At 44.1% G+C, this 15653-nt stretch overlaps 1 protein-coding gene across 2 annotated transcripts in view; it reads right to left on the minus strand.

The window, feature by feature from the left end:
* The window catches only part of MAGI3 (membrane associated guanylate kinase, WW and PDZ domain containing 3), a 213304-nt gene extending 198115 nt beyond the window's left edge, over nt 1–15189 (minus strand). For both annotated transcript variants that reach the window (XM_066247418.1, XM_066247417.1), the window contains exon 1: nt 14343–15189. In XM_066247418.1, the coding sequence (XP_066103515.1) occupies nt 14343–14658 (316 nt within the window). In that variant the 5' untranslated portion in view covers nt 14659–15189. The remainder of the gene's footprint in view (nt 1–14342) is intronic.
* Between the last annotated feature and the right edge of the window lie 464 nt (nt 15190–15653).

Here is a 15653-nt window from a genome sequence, read left to right on the forward strand (position 1 = left end):
ACTAAATGGAAGAAGTTATTTGCAATCGTACATCCTATAAAGGGTTAATATCTAATAAAGTATATAAAGAACTTATACATCTCAACAACAACAACAAAAAAAACCAAAAACCCGATTAAAAAATGGGCAGTAGATCCGAATAGGCATTTCTCCAAAAGGACATACAGATGGCCAACAGGCACATGAAAAGATGTTCAACATCACTAATTATCTGAGGAATGCACATGAAAACCACGATGAGATCACCTCATATGTGTTAGAATGGCTATTATCAAAAAGACAAGGAACAAGTGTTGGCAGGATGCAGAGGAAGGGAGCCCTCCCCTGCATGGCATTGGTGCGGCCACTGTGGAAAACAGTATGACCAGTCCTCAAAAGATTAAGACTAGAACATATGATCCAGGTTCTACTTCTGGATAGTTATCTGAAGAACAAGAAAACACTAATTCAAAAAGACATATGCATCTCTGTGTTCACTGTCGTGGTGTTTATAATAGCCAAGATACGGCAACAGCCTACGTGTCCATCAACAGATAACTGGGTAAAGAAGATGTGGTACATACATACAATGGAGTACTACTCAGCCATAAAAAGGTGACGTCCTGCCATCTGTGACAACATGGATGAACCAAGAGTATTATCCTAAGTGGAATAAGTCAGACAAAGACAAATGCCACATGATTTCACTCATGTGGAATATTAAAAACTGAACACAAAATCAAACTCATAGAGGCAGAGAATGGATTGGTGGTTACCAGAGGGGAAGGGGAGTAGAGAAAGGAAAAGCAGGTAGAGGAGGCCAACTGAATGGTGACAGATAGAAACTAGACTTTTGGTGGCAACCATGTAGTATTTAGATGCTGAATTATACACACCTGAAATTTGTATAATGTTCTAAACCAGTGTTAGATAGATGATAGACAGATGAGTGACAGGAGTTTTGAGTGCACATACTACATTGCAGTCAGTCAGCCAGCGAGTGACCCATTCCAGCACAGAGGAGCCTGTCCCCCCGGTGCCACATACTCAGGGGGCGCTACAACCCTCCCTGATCTAGCCTGATGGGCTTCAGAGCACATTGCTACAAATTCTTCATTGAGAACCTAAGACCCTGTACAAGGACACAGGTCCACAGGAGCTACCTTAACAATATTAAGTGTCACTGCCGCCTTACTAAAAGCTTTCTGTGGTCGTGTGGAGCCAGCCTGCCCCTGAACTTTGGAAATACTTTTAGATTGTAATGCTGTAAAGCATAAGTAAGTTTAATTTCTTCCATCCATTTAATGCCAGAGAGAACCCTTTGTACCAGACAGGGTTGATGGAATCAAAAACAAATTTCCAAAGTCAAAATATTGAATCTGAGTCACGGCACCAAAATAAAAAAAAATTTTTTTTAAAATATTGAGCCCTCAGTTCAACACCATCTCTGTGTTAAACACACTTTTTTTATGAATACCATAAAGTTCTTGAATCTGACCTGCTTCAACACACAACAGCCAAAACCACCTCGCCATGACATTCCCTGTGCTCCTTTTTCTCTCCACCTCGAGTCCTTATTCCTACTGACCCTCCCGCCACCTCTTCCTCCCTCCCAATGGTCCCTGTGGGGCAACCCACGCTTCACCCAGCCAGTCTCCTTGATATTTCCAACCAATCCAGCCCACATCCCTGGTCAGGGAGCAGCGCTGACAGCTCTGATGTTCTGTGTCCGGCCCTGTGGTTAGGAAGCAGGGAGAGGCTTGTGGGAAACTGTCACAGAATCCATGGTCTTGCCCAGTGACGTCCCAGCCTTCAGTCACTCCCCACGCCCCACCCACTCAGCCAGAGCCGCTTCCAGTCCTGCGAGCTCCAATCACTTCACGTACCCCAAACAGGTGCATGTTTTTTAGCTTTTGTTTTTATTGTACCTTTTCTCTGTTGAGACACGCAAATACTTACCATGGAGTTGCACTTGCAAACAGTGTTGAGTGCAGGAGCATGCTGTACAGGTGTGTAGCCTGGGAGCAACACGCGGCTAGACCACGTAGCCCAGGTGTGCAGGAGGCTGTACCCTCTGGGTGCGTGTAAGTGCCCTCTGTGATGTTTGCACGATGACAAAATCACCTAACAACACATTCCTCAGACTGTAGCCCTGTCACTTAATGACGCATGACTGTATATTGTAGAATTGAAATTTGCTAGGAGAGTAAAACAACTGTCTCCACCAAAAGAAAAGTAAATATGTAAGGTGATAGCTTTGCTAATTAACTCAATTGTGGGAATCCTTTCACAATGTACACAATACATCAAATTGCCACGTTGTACGCTTCAAATATATTACCATTTTGTCAACTATGCCTCACTAAAAAACAGTAAGACAATAAGAAAAACCTTAATTTTGAGCAGTTTTAGTACAATGTTAATATAATTTATTAATTATAATAAATGATGTTTTATTAATACAATAGAACATAATTTGGTTTTAATATAATTTACTTAATTATCATTTTATGCAGTTTATTTATTTTCTAACACCTGTGTTGGACAGCCAACCTGCGACACCCCTGAAAGTCCCCCGAGAGCCCCGGCGGGAGCTCAGGCCGTGCCAGCGCAGCGCCAGCAACCCTCCCCTCTCCAGCTCCGAGCCCTGACGGGGTTCCTTCTCTCTGTCTCGGCTCAAATCCCTGGGAAAGATCCCGACTGGCCACACTCATCTTCTCAAGCCACAGAACTCAGAAATGGCTGCTTCAGCTGAGGTATCCGTGTCTGGCAGGGGAGGCTGAGATCAAGTGACATGAAACAGAGACGTCTCATCAGCAGGGACAGCTGGTAGGACAGACCAGCTCACCTAGTACAAAAGGTCCCTGCAGACGTTAATGCTCCATCGGCCATGAGTGTTCCAACTCCAGGTCACTTCAAAAAGAGAAGCTCCCAGAAGTGACAGTTGTCAAGAAAGGGCTACCTGGACTGTACTTAAAATCCTGTGCTTAGTAAGAGGAATCTGGAAGGTTCAGCGGTGTTCAGCAGTCACCCCCTGACAGCAGGCCTTCCTGAAATGCAGAGGTCGGGAAACTAAAAGACTGTTTTTTTCCAAGTCCTTTACAGCGAGCACTCAGGATGCGAATCTGACTCCGCCACTAGGATGCAGGACACAAAACATGGAAGGGGGGAGGGAAGTAGAGCCCAACCAGCCTATAGTTTTAGCTGCCTTCAACTAGTAAAGGTCACGGACATGTCACTGCCCAGGCTCCCACACTGAGGGTGTTGAGGGACAGTGGCAGGAAGTGCCAGATTCAGCATCCCAGCATCTAGTCTCTAGTTCAGAGGCATCAAGGAGAAGATTTAACAAACGTCGCCAGAAGCTACATTCCAAATTTCAACAGTTCTGATGACAACAGCAATGACTATTGTCATCGCCTGATCAAACAATGAGGGTGTCTCCTTGCCATGGTTTCAGTGGGAAACTCCTGATTGCCGCTTTCCTGACTCCGGCAAAGGTGGCAGCTCTGATGGTGAGTTGTCCCACGGCGTCCTAGAGCCCAGCCCTCCAAGCCCTTGCAAAGATTCCCTATGCAACTGGTTCCCTCTGTTACACCCCCTTCTGCTCCCTGTAGTGAACCCTGACTGATGTTGCAAAGGTGCACACAGCAGTCGAACCGGAGCAAGATTTTTCTCCCGTCCACAGCCATACTGTTCTTCCTCAGGCGTACAAAGCGCCCAAGCGAGACTCAGCATTCCCGTTCGTTTTACCCAATGAACGTGCAGTCTCCCCAGAACTGCCACCTCGTCCCCTTCCCTCGGTTGCCTCTCACAGGTGAGTACCTTCCCCTGCTCTGGCCAGCTGTCTGTGACCGGAGACATCAACCTGTCCTGGACCCTGCAGGAGCCCAGCTCCTCCTTTCCGTCACGTCAGTTACGTCACCCGTCATCACAGCTGGACAAGCTCTGGGACCCTGAGCCAAAATGCCCTTGACAGCTCGTCTCCCACACCCCTGAGCAGGCCAGAGCCCTAAAACTCACTTTCCCCCTCCATCATCTCCCCGTTTGGGGGGGCCCGGGTGGGGATACAGCTGGCTCTAATTCAGACCTGTCGCATCACCCCCACAGAGAGCAGCTAGGACAGCAGTGGCAGACTCTAGGACACACCCATTCCCAAGGATTTTACCGAAAGCACTGTGAGGAACATTTCCAATTGGAAAATTATTTCTCAAAGCTGAAACAAGAACATTCAGCTGTTGCACCAGCTAACCTATTTCTGACAATTTCAAGTTTAACCACAAGCTACAGCATCCCTGAAAACCTGTGGGCACGTGATGATGAACGGTTCCTGTGCTCCAGCCTCTGGGTTACCCTGCTTCTAACACACGCACGCGTGGTCATGGCCTCACCAACCCAGTCAGCACGCCCTACATCCTTCCTAAAGAAGGCAGACTTCATAAAGAGACAGGTATGTTTCACGGATTAATTCTTTCTTTCACTAATTTCCTGCAGAAATTCTTAGGCCCGAAACCAAAACAATAAAAGGAACCTGAGTTCTAGTCCCCGTCCTGCCAGCTTCCTGCTGAGACCCCTGAGCAGGTACCTGCCCTGTCGAAGCCACCCCTTCCCGGCAGACCACGGGCACTGGACAGATTGCTATGGCTCCTTCCAGCTGATGGACTGCCTCTAAGCCCAAATAGGAAACACAACAGCGCAAACACTTGAAGAGTAAGAGCTGTCGATACTCCACACCTGCTTTAACTGCCTCTTCAACACAACCGCCTCACTGTGCGGTCCTCGAAGCCTGGAACAAGAGAGAGCCACTTGACTACAAGAAGCTCAGCTTGGTAAAAATTTTATTTAGGCAAAGGATACTTTGAAAAGGGTCTGCGTAGTACATATGAAAATTTCCTAATTCCAACACATATTCACTCCCACATTCATCAGAACATTTTCTAGGCTACCTGTCTCAAGATGAGTGTAGTAACAAATACCTTCCTGGTGAGTAAATTATACAGCAAGTGGACAAGAAACGGGAAAACATGATGTCATTTCCGGTAGCAAGTACACAATTTCACAAGCACATTTATCCTAAAAGTATCTAAGCTTACCCATAACCATTGAAAATATTTTCTTACAAAGATAGCAAGAATGAATGCTAGCTTTCTGTTTGATTAGTCATTCTTGGGAATAATTCATTTATCAAGATATTCAGCTGTACAGATTAAACCGCACTGCCATGAACTTTGTTTAGAAATAGAACCAAGCGACAAAGGTTGTATTTTAAGGATTTGCCCAATGTTTCACTGCATTTAGCACACTCAATTCAGAATTGTGGATGTTTTCCTTTTAATAGAGAAAAAAGGCACTGAGACAGAAATTTGTCAGACAAAATGAAATAATATTCTATCTGGAAGTGAAGGGGAGGACTTCTGGGGGGGGGGGACTCAACTGTTTCAGTTCATGATCATCCCTGTGAATCTGCGTGACCTTCGGTGAGTTCCTTTTCCAAGCAAACCTCAGTTTTCTCATGCGTAAAAGGGAAGTGACACTACCTGACTCGTGCAGAACAACAATGTACAAACCTCTTTCTAAGCAATACATGTACAGTAACATACAGATCCTTATACACCAAATGAGATGGGTGTATACCACCTCGATATCTGGTTGTTTCTCAGGGAATGGCAGTGAGTATTATCATGAATATTCCCCAAGTCAGAATATTCCTATTAGACTAAGAGCAAAGTTGTCAACTTACAGTCGCCACCAAAGGGAGTTTGATGTGTCATTTCACTCATCAACACTACGATGTGAGATAGTGTTAGCAAATTTTCTACTCAAAGGGAATTAAATTTTTCATTAGCGTGTACATTCCCACTTAATTCAAACACTGAAATCAGTGAATAGTATCCTTAAATATTTTGACACAGTGCTCTGCCAACAGCCACAGAGGTGGGATAAAATAGAGTTCTGTGAGCAGAGGTAAGGAGGCTTGTACTATTTTAACAAATTTCATGGCTTAATTAGTGAATATATGGGATTAATGTCGGAAAAGTCTGGTCATAACAGGCTCCTACAATAGATACAGTGACTTTCCACACATGGTAATCCCCAGGGGGACATAAAATCATCTAATCATATAGAGTCCCTTCTATAATTTTTTTTTTTTTTAGGTGAGAGGAGGGGAGATAGTAGGCAGACTCCCACATGTGGTCTGACCAGGATCCACCTGGCAACCCCATCTGGGCTTACGTTCAAGTACCAAGCTATTCTTAGCACCTGAGGCTGATACGCTCGGATGAACTGAGCTATCCTCAGCACCCAGGGCCACGCTCAAACCAATGGAGCCCTGGCTGCCGGAGGGGAAGAGGAAAAGAGGGAAAGAAGGGGGAGGCTGGGAGAGAAGCAGATGGGCACTTCTCAAGTGTGCCCTGAATGGGGATCCAACCTGGGATGTCCATACACAAAGCCAATGTTCTAGCCACAGAGCCACCGCTAGGGCCCCTTCTAAGATTCTTATGATAAGTCACACCCAATTCTGTGATGTTCATTTTTATGCACAACCTATGTATTTATCAATAACCTACCAACATTGAACACTCACTAAAGGCCCAACTACCAGGCACAACTGCAAAACTCCTACTGTGCACACCATTCATAAACTGAAGGTTTATCCTACAAACTCTTATGGCACCAAAGTTGAAGACATTAATTAGAACCTAAAAACAGTGTGAGAAGATATGCAGGGCACCCACCCTCCCTTTCAGCCCCCACCTCCACTCCCGTACCTCTCCTCCTCCTGGGCAGGCAGGAAAGAAAATTAACAAAGGTGGATCCTGCAATGTTCGCCAAATAACTTTTTGGTGATTAAACTGACACCACATTACACACTTAAGCAGCGTTTCAAATTAAGTCAGTGAAGTACTTCCTTTATGTATAACTTCTATGAGATCATGGTTAAATGGTATTATCTAGAAGCCAACCCTTAGAAATCATACAATAATAACATGGTCTCCATTTATGTTTTAAGACCATTGTTTTAAAAACAAAACACCTTTCAGTTTAGAATCTCATTTTCAAAAAGGTACAATACAGGGGTGAGCAAACGTAGGTTTACAGTTGTTCGGAAAAAGACTCGCAGTTTATGATTACTACAATAGCTTTATTAATTCAAAAGAATGTCAAAATGGCACAGTAAACCTACTTCTGCTCACTCTTGTATTAAGTTTAAGAAACTGCATTAACTAAACTAATAGCATTTTCACAATGCCAAAGATAATGAAATGACCCTCTAAAGTATCACATCTATCCAAGAACAAGTCTGTCTCTTCTCAGGTATTTATATATGTCACAAGTCAAATTATGGTCTTCAAAATGTAATCCATGCTCCTGGCCATGGTGGGATGACTGACGTTGGCAAGGGGGCGGAGCTCCTAGGAACCGCTGTAAGGGAGCTGCATCAGGGTAAAATGCCTGGGATTAGGGGAGTGGAGATGCCTGGAGCTACCCTTTCCCCTGGACGTCAGTCAACTGTGACTGTAACAAGAGAGAAAGCAGAGTCAAGGTGGAAATATATTTTCAGCTCCCTTTTTACTAGACCAGCAAATTACGTTTTCCCATAAAATTGGCTAGGCTTTCCAAGCAACCCAGGAAAGCCTATTAACTGTAAAGTACAGTACTAATGATAATATTTCATCATCCACATTATAGGTTAAATCAAAATACTCATAATATCATATTATGCACTGAAAAAGGTTGAAGGTAGAAACAGCATTTAAGCACCTTAGCAATATTACTGCTCACAAAAATTAGGGGATCAGGGAACGTGCAGATAGTCCAGTACTTTCAGCCTTTTGTGTAGCGCATTTTCACCAATGAAATAACAGTTGGTTTTGCATCCCATTTGCATAATCAAACCACTTTCTTTGACTTGTCACTTGCTTTTCTGACGTTCTTGTTTAATTTAAAAAAAAAAATCAAATGCTTCTTTTTATTGCTTCATATTCATTTTTGAAATATCCCCTAATTTTTGTTGTGAGCAGTATATTTATAGAAGAAGAAACATTTCAAGTTCCAAATGAAAAAAAAAAAAATACAGGAGACCCTTATAATGGAACACTTACACATTTAAACGATTACTATGATTTTCCCTCTATTTTCCAACTACTACATAATGTGGATTTTGTGCTTTTATACAAAATAAAAATTTTTACATACATGAAACTACTGAGATGGGCCATACTGCAAACCCTTCCGATTACAAGTTCTTAGCATGTGTTTTTCTCCTCCTTCACTTCCGCCTTCCACTGAGCTGATCTTAACTCCATTCCGCCACTGTATCCATCCATCTTCCAAAGCCAGGCTGAGTTCAAAATTATTCTCAGTTTCCTCCCCTACCAGCCAAGTCAGAAAATAAAGGCGGGTGGCAAGAACCCTAGTAGATACAAAAATAACTTCTACAAATGTACTATGCACACCCACATGAGATTCATTTCATAGAATTAAAAGATGGGTTTAAAACAAAAGAAAACAGATCTCTTTAATGCGAGCAAACTATTTCATCTGCTCTTCAACCAAAATATAGCAGTTGTTTCCAATACCGGTAGAAAAGCAGCAGGTAGGATTCATCCTAAAAATGGTACAATACAAATACAATGTGTAAAGTACACTATAAAGTAACATACAAGTTATACTATAAAATACATTGTAAATAAAATACATTATATTTGAAGGCTAAATTAAATTTAAGGGCTTTTCAAAAGATAATTTTGTGGCCCTGGCCGGTTGGCTCAGCGGTAGAGCGTCGGCCTGGCGTGCGGGGGGCCCGGGTTCGATTCTCGGCCAGGGCACATAGGAGAGGCGCCCATTTGTTTCTCCACCCCCCCTTCCTCTCTGTCTCTCTCTTCCCCTCCCGCAGCCAAGGCTCCATTGGAGCAAAGATGGCCCAGGCGCTGGGGATGGCTCCTTGGCCTCTGCCCCAGGAGCTAGAGTGGCTCTGGTCATGGCAGAGAGCATTGCCCCCTGGTGGGCAGAGCGTCGCCCCTGGTAGGCGTGCCGGGTGGATCCTGGTCGGGCGCATGCGGGAGTCTGTCTGACTGTCTCTCCCCGTTTCCAGCTTCAGAAAAATACAAAAAATACAAAAAAAAAGATAATTTTGTTTATATTTCATTCCCCCCTTTTGGTAATTTACTTGAGAACCCAACTCCTAAAATCCAACTTCACACCATTTTTAGAACAGCATACTAGGCAACAAATTAATTAGTCTAGCTTCCATCAAAAGTCATATGAAAACTTGCATAAAGAGTTTTATTTAAGAACTGGGAGAAAGTGAAAAAAGAAAACCCTTACTACAGCCTGACCAGGTGGTGGCGCAGTGGACAGAGCATCGACCTGGAATGCTAAGGTCCCAGGTTTGAAACCCCAAGGTTGCTGGTCTTGAGCCCAGGCTCATCAGCTTGAGTATGGGATCATAGATAGGATCCCAAGTTCGCTAGCTTAAACCCAAAGGTCACTGGCTCAGCTGGACCCCCCACCCCCCATCAAGGCACATAAAGAGAAGCAATCAATGAACAACTAAAGTGCGACAACTATGAGTTGATGCTTCTCATCTGTCTCCCTTCCTGTTTCTCTCTCTCCCCAAAAAAGTAAACAATAAAATAAAAATAACCTTACTACAGGTATTATTTACCAGTAAATCACTAAATTGTGAGCCTCTTGAAGACAGACACTATTTCTGACTCATTTTTATATTTTATATTTTTATATTGCCAGTGAGAGCTCACATAGTAGATGCACCACTAAATGAGGAGGGAATGAATGGGTGCCAGTAACAATATAAGTTTTATGTTTTCTTTATAAATCAAAATAATCACTTAAAAAAACATTCTAATATTTCTTCAAGGAGGAGAGCAATGAATGTGCCTCTCTTGCTCCACCAAGTCTCTGTCCATACTGCCTCCAAGCTATTGAAAAGCTTGTCCTTAGGAACAGTTTTAAAAGGATATTCATTCTCCCTCCCAAGATGAAGAACTGCAAGAAAATTACTTCTCAAAAATTTATAAGAGAAACAAAAAATAACCAATTAATTAAAGAAAATACAGTTCTAGTCTTCAATAACAAAACACTTACCCTTTTTCAAATCACAATCAAAACTTGACCTGGAAACTGAAAGTCTGAAACTGACAGGTGATTCTAAAATGGTTTATAAACATGACATTGTTCTACATCACACTCCCAAAGCATTAAGTGCACAAAATTTCCAAAGCACTTGGGAGTTATAAATAAAATAAAGTCATTATATGAAACTATTCACCTGAGCCACTGACTTCATAAATCAGATACATTGACAAATGGAGGGGATTTGTTTCACCATCAATTTATATAATTAAAGACCCAGGGTTGGGGCAGGGGTAGTCACTGAAATTTGTCTCTTATAACAAGACTTTTTTCAAGTACATCCAAGGATCTCAGAGGAAAAACAACATATATTTCTCAAGGAACACAGTATAGTGTGCCAAGAAAATCAGTCTTAGCATTAAACTGAATAAAGTAAAAATGATCTGAATATTGCAAGGGCCAAATGTTGGGTGTTTTTCCTGCCGTTATGGTATAATCCCAGTATTTGTGAATTGCACGTGTCAATGAGTACAGTCCAGAACTTGAACCGTGTGTTATTAAGACTAACATCAGCCTCCTCCCAAAAATGCTACCAAAAATGCTACCAAAAATTGAGAAAGCAGGAAAGTTCCAAATTTAAGCTTTATCAAAATTTGAATGCTGTTCTTCCTAACAAGGGTTGCCGCACCCTACCTCCAGTTCCTGAAATCCCTTTTTTCTTAAAAAAAAAAAAAAAAAAAGGATGAGAAAATTTTTGTATCACAAACCTAGGAAGCTAGCAATTAACTCAATTTCTCTCACCTTCCCTTCTTCAAACATTACAGCCATCTAAATATAACTCATCTCAAGACCCAACTTACCCACTAAACCAAAACAACACAAGAACATCCAACAGTTAAAAGAAGAAAGGAGTAGAAATTGTTTAAAAATATACTCTGAATCAAAATGAAAGAAGCTAATCCTAGCCACAGGACTGTATCACGAAACAATTTCACCAGAGGTCCAAGTTCAACTTTCCTTACTGCTAGGAAAATACAAAGTTCAAATGAAAACTTTCCTCTCTGCAGAGAAATGAACAATAGCATTGTAATTAAGAAACAGGTGACTAGTTGGATCAAGCATTGGTGGAACTAAACAATCTTCTAGAAAGTACTGCTGTTAAGTACTATAATAATAATAGATAAGGATTCAATAAGAAATTCCTTAATTCTCTCAGGATAAGCCTCAAATTAGGAACCTTATTTTAGAGTTACTTTCAAATCTCCATTAAAGATTATAACAAAAGAAAGAAAAAAGAAATTCCCAAGTCATAGCTAAAGCTAGTCACTGCCAGAAGAACCTTCATTAAGTTATCTGAAGGGTTGCTGGCTTTGGCAGGGCTCCTCTTAACATCTCCTGGGTGAAAAGGAAAACGCTGAAGAATCAGTGTTCAGCAGCCTATCCTACAGCCCAGCTCACCCCACACCCCATCATCCTTCCGCCATGGGCTTTCTCCAGAGACAGTATGTGATCATTCCTGGCTATTCTTACATCTTAAAGCAATGGTTACATTTACTCTCGTAATCGTTGCTAGTTTCTAACTGACGTTACAAATACAGTTTAATAAAGAGTTAATAACCAAGACAAGAGACAGAATGCTGAGTATACTATTCAATACCTTATTAAATTGAAAAATCCATTTATCTCCCAAAGTTTACTTTTAAATATTACTGATTGAGTATAGAGAGAAAGAGAGGGAGAGAGAAAGGGTGAAACAACAAGGGGTTGCTCCACTTAGTTGGGCATTCATTGGCTGGTTCTTTTATGTGCCCTGACCAAAGATTGAACCCATCACCTTGGTGCATTGGGGCAATGCTCTAACCAACTGAGCTATCCAGCCAGTGCTCCTCCCAAAGTTTAGATAAAAAGAAAAAAACTCCAATATGTAGGGCAAATTCCTTTCTAAATGTACATACTCTGTACTTCCATGCTATTCACATTTAATCACAACAGTATAGATCTTTGTCTTCTCTGGAGATAGTATTTATGTGGTCTTTAACCACTCAGAGTTCTATGAATAACCTCTTCAAGTCTTAATTTCTAATATTTAAAGTCATGTGCTTAGCTTGCAAAAATCTTGCTATTTTATAACAAATGTTTAAGAAAGCCACTTAAGAAAGACATTTAACATAATGCCTAACATGAGGCTATTAAAATACTATTTTTAAGAGATTAAAATTTTTTAATTACAACTTACTTAGAAACAAGAATATTAATCTCAGGACACATTACGGTCAGAAATTATTGAAGCAGAGTGTATCTTTAAAAAATAAGTGTAGTATTAAATTTTCACTATTAATGATTACAAAATATGCTACACTCATTAATATAAACTATTCTCTTTATTTTAACTAAACAATTAAAATAGGACAGTACCTACAGTTGTTCGAGAGAGTAAAATTTTATTGCTTTAGAAATGTCAACTACATTCTGGGACATATGATGCTTACTCAACAATTACTATTATTAAATACACTCTAAATTTGAATTATTTTCTTAAATTTGGTATAAAGGTTGAGAAAATGTGTAACATGCTGACCAAACTAACGTTAAAGACACATCTCCCCAGCCTATAACTTCCTCCTCAATCAACTTTTAAACTATTTTTAAAAATAAGTTATACTCTCATCAAAGCAAAACACACAAAGCAATGATGCCCGTGTTCTCATTATTCCTCGACTCATAGGATTTTAACTAAATGGCACTTAGACCAATAGGTGCTATATATATAGTAGTTTGCATATGACAGAACCTGACTGGCTTAATTATAGCCCCAAAACCTTTCCTCTACCCTTCCCGTAGGCTCTAAAAGCCTGAGGTAAGAAAGAATTTTAAAAACTACACAGAGTTATTTAAGTCTGCCACAGTATTTTAAATTAACAAAAAAAGAAAACCTCACATAAACCAATAAGCTTAAAATGAATGATGGAATGGCCATATGAAGAAAATCTTGATTTAAAATTGCAGGAACAAGTGAGTATGTATGTCTATGTATCGACCCACAATACATACACATGTGTATATTGCACCACAAACTGTCAGTTATGATTAAGCCCAGGGACCATTAAAGAGATATTTCCAAAGTGAGATGCCTAGAAAAGTGGGAGGGAATGTAAGGAAGAGAACATATTAAATTTTTCTCCAGAATTTTCTAGCATTTTGCAGTGAAGGGATGGGCAGATATTTTTTAGCCCAAGTCACAATTAGGCAGCCCATTATATTCTGATGCACTGCATATTCAGTAGAGCACATTCAGCAAAGATAGTCTGATTTCTAATAACGTTGTAGTCGTAATTCTCTCTCCTACAAACATCTTGGAAAACAGAACCACATTTTACCAATGCTGAAACCGACCGACGACTCTGTTGTCAATTACAAATACGTAAGGACTATTACATACTACTAGATTTCACTGTTCGCAGGCTGATCCAGGCTTTGAAACGGACAAGAATGTCATAAACGTGGTGTTTTGAAGCAGATTTCACAAGCATAAAAGATACCAGGGCAGCGGGGACCCTTTCGTACCCACTTCAACAAAATTCTGTAGAATCAAAGATTTACGGGAAGATTTTGCTCAGAGAAGCACCGAGGTCTTCTTCCTTCGAAACCCAGACTAATCAACAGCTCCTTGCAGGGACTAACACGCCGCTCGGTCACAGAGCACGTACTGTGTACACCATCCGTGCCCAGACACCTGAACCACCTGGGCTGGCCTCGAGAGTTAGGCTGTCAGCTCCGAGGTGTTGCTAGTGCGCAGGAAACACTGAAGCAGCTGAGCCCTCCCAGGTACACTAACGCTAGGTGGTCACCTTGGCACCAACTGCCTCAATAGTAAAGATCTCTTTCCCTGTTAGAAAATGCGTAAGACTGTTCCAAAGACAACGTTGCAATCCTGAACACCTTTTCTACAAAAAGAGAACAGAAAAGGGCTGGGTTTTCTCTCGAGTCGAAAACTCTGGGGTGGGAGACGGAGCTACAAACGTAGGCAACGCAGCTTCTGATCACCATTCTGGAAGAGCTCCCAGCGCTGCCCCGCCAAGACCGAGCTCAGTTTTCCCGGTGGCAAAATGGGATCGCCACAGCCACCCTGCCTTCGCCAGAGAGCACGACACACCTTAGAGGTCTACGATTACCCGGACGATAAGCAGTGGGGAGGGGGGGCCGCCGCCCCCAGGACGCCCACCCGGACCTCCCCCAAACCCCGAGAGAGAAAGGCAGGGGCTGCGTACCAGGCTTCACAGTCTTGAGACGGATGGGCTCGCGGAAGTGGCGGATGACAGCCAGGGTGTCCCGGTTGGTGAGCCCGCTGACAGGGGTCCCGTTCACCTCCAGCAGCACATCCCCGGGGTTGGGCGCCTTGCCGGAGACGACGCAGCAGGTGCCCCCACCGGGCTCCTCACGGAGCCGCCCCAGGTAGGGGAACTCGCCACGCTCCGCACCGCCCCGGATCTCCACGCCCAAGTCGCCCGGGGGCCCGGCCCAGGACACCGTGCACTCCTGCACCTTGCTGAGCCAGTGCTTCTTCTTCTTCAGAGTCTTCGACATCCCGAACCCCGCTGCACCATGGGGGGGACCCCGCGCAGGCGGCGGGGGCCCCGGGCGGCCCGCGCAGCCCGGCGAGGGGGGGGCCTCGCCGCTCCGGCGCCCCCTGGACCACAGCCCGCTGGGGGCCGGGCCACTCCAAACCCCGAGACGCCCCTCGGACGCTCCTCTCGGCTGCGCTCCTCGGGGCTGGCCGGGCTCCACGAGGGCTACCCCGGGTTAGACTGCAGAAAGGAGAAGGGAATTGTCCCCAGGCGGCTCTGGAGGGGTTTCGGGCGGGGTCACAGGCGACCGCTGGCCCCCCGGGCTCCTTGCCGAGCACCGGGAAAGGCTGAGGCTGGGGGGCGGGGAGGTCAAGGGGGAAGAGCTGGGACGGGAAAAACCCGTCGGGGGCGCGCAGAAGCACGCGTGGACCCGTCCGCTGGATCGATCGTGGCGGCTGCGGAGCTGGAGCACGGAGACCAACGCCTGCCCAAGCTGCCAGGAAACTGCCGCTTTCAAACCCGCCGCAACCTCCTCCTCCTCCCTCTTCCCTTCCCCCGCCCTCGCCCATCCCTCATCCAGAGCCCCGCCCCCTCCCGCCGCGCGGCGCCCGGCGCGCTGCCGTCACAGGCCAGGCGCTTGGGAACCGGTCCCAGCACTCGACACTCGCGCGGGGGATTGGCCCCCGGCGGCCAGGGGGCGGACCCTCGCCAAGAATAAGAACCACCAATTGGTTGGTTGGGGTGGAGGAGGCGGGTGCTAGGGATGACTGAAGTTTAAAGAGGGTGGAAAAAAGAAGTTTGAAGAGTAAGGAAGGACGAGGGGTGGGGCAGGGGGGAGTAGAACCGGCTCCAGATCTCCAGGCCCCGAGGCCCTCCTGCAGAGGCTGGAGCTAAGAAAAAACTCCGATAGGAAGAGAGGTTCAACTCCCCGAGGTGGAGGCGTGGCTGGCAAGCCGGGCGGAGTCAGGGGCGGAGCCTACACGAGGGGCACTCAGAGGAACGGGTGTACTTTGG

The sequence above is a fragment of the Saccopteryx bilineata genome, chromosome 11 (assembly GCF_036850765.1).
Source record: "Saccopteryx bilineata isolate mSacBil1 chromosome 11, mSacBil1_pri_phased_curated, whole genome shotgun sequence".
In the NCBI taxonomy this organism is placed as follows: Eukaryota; Metazoa; Chordata; class Mammalia; order Chiroptera; family Emballonuridae; genus Saccopteryx; species Saccopteryx bilineata.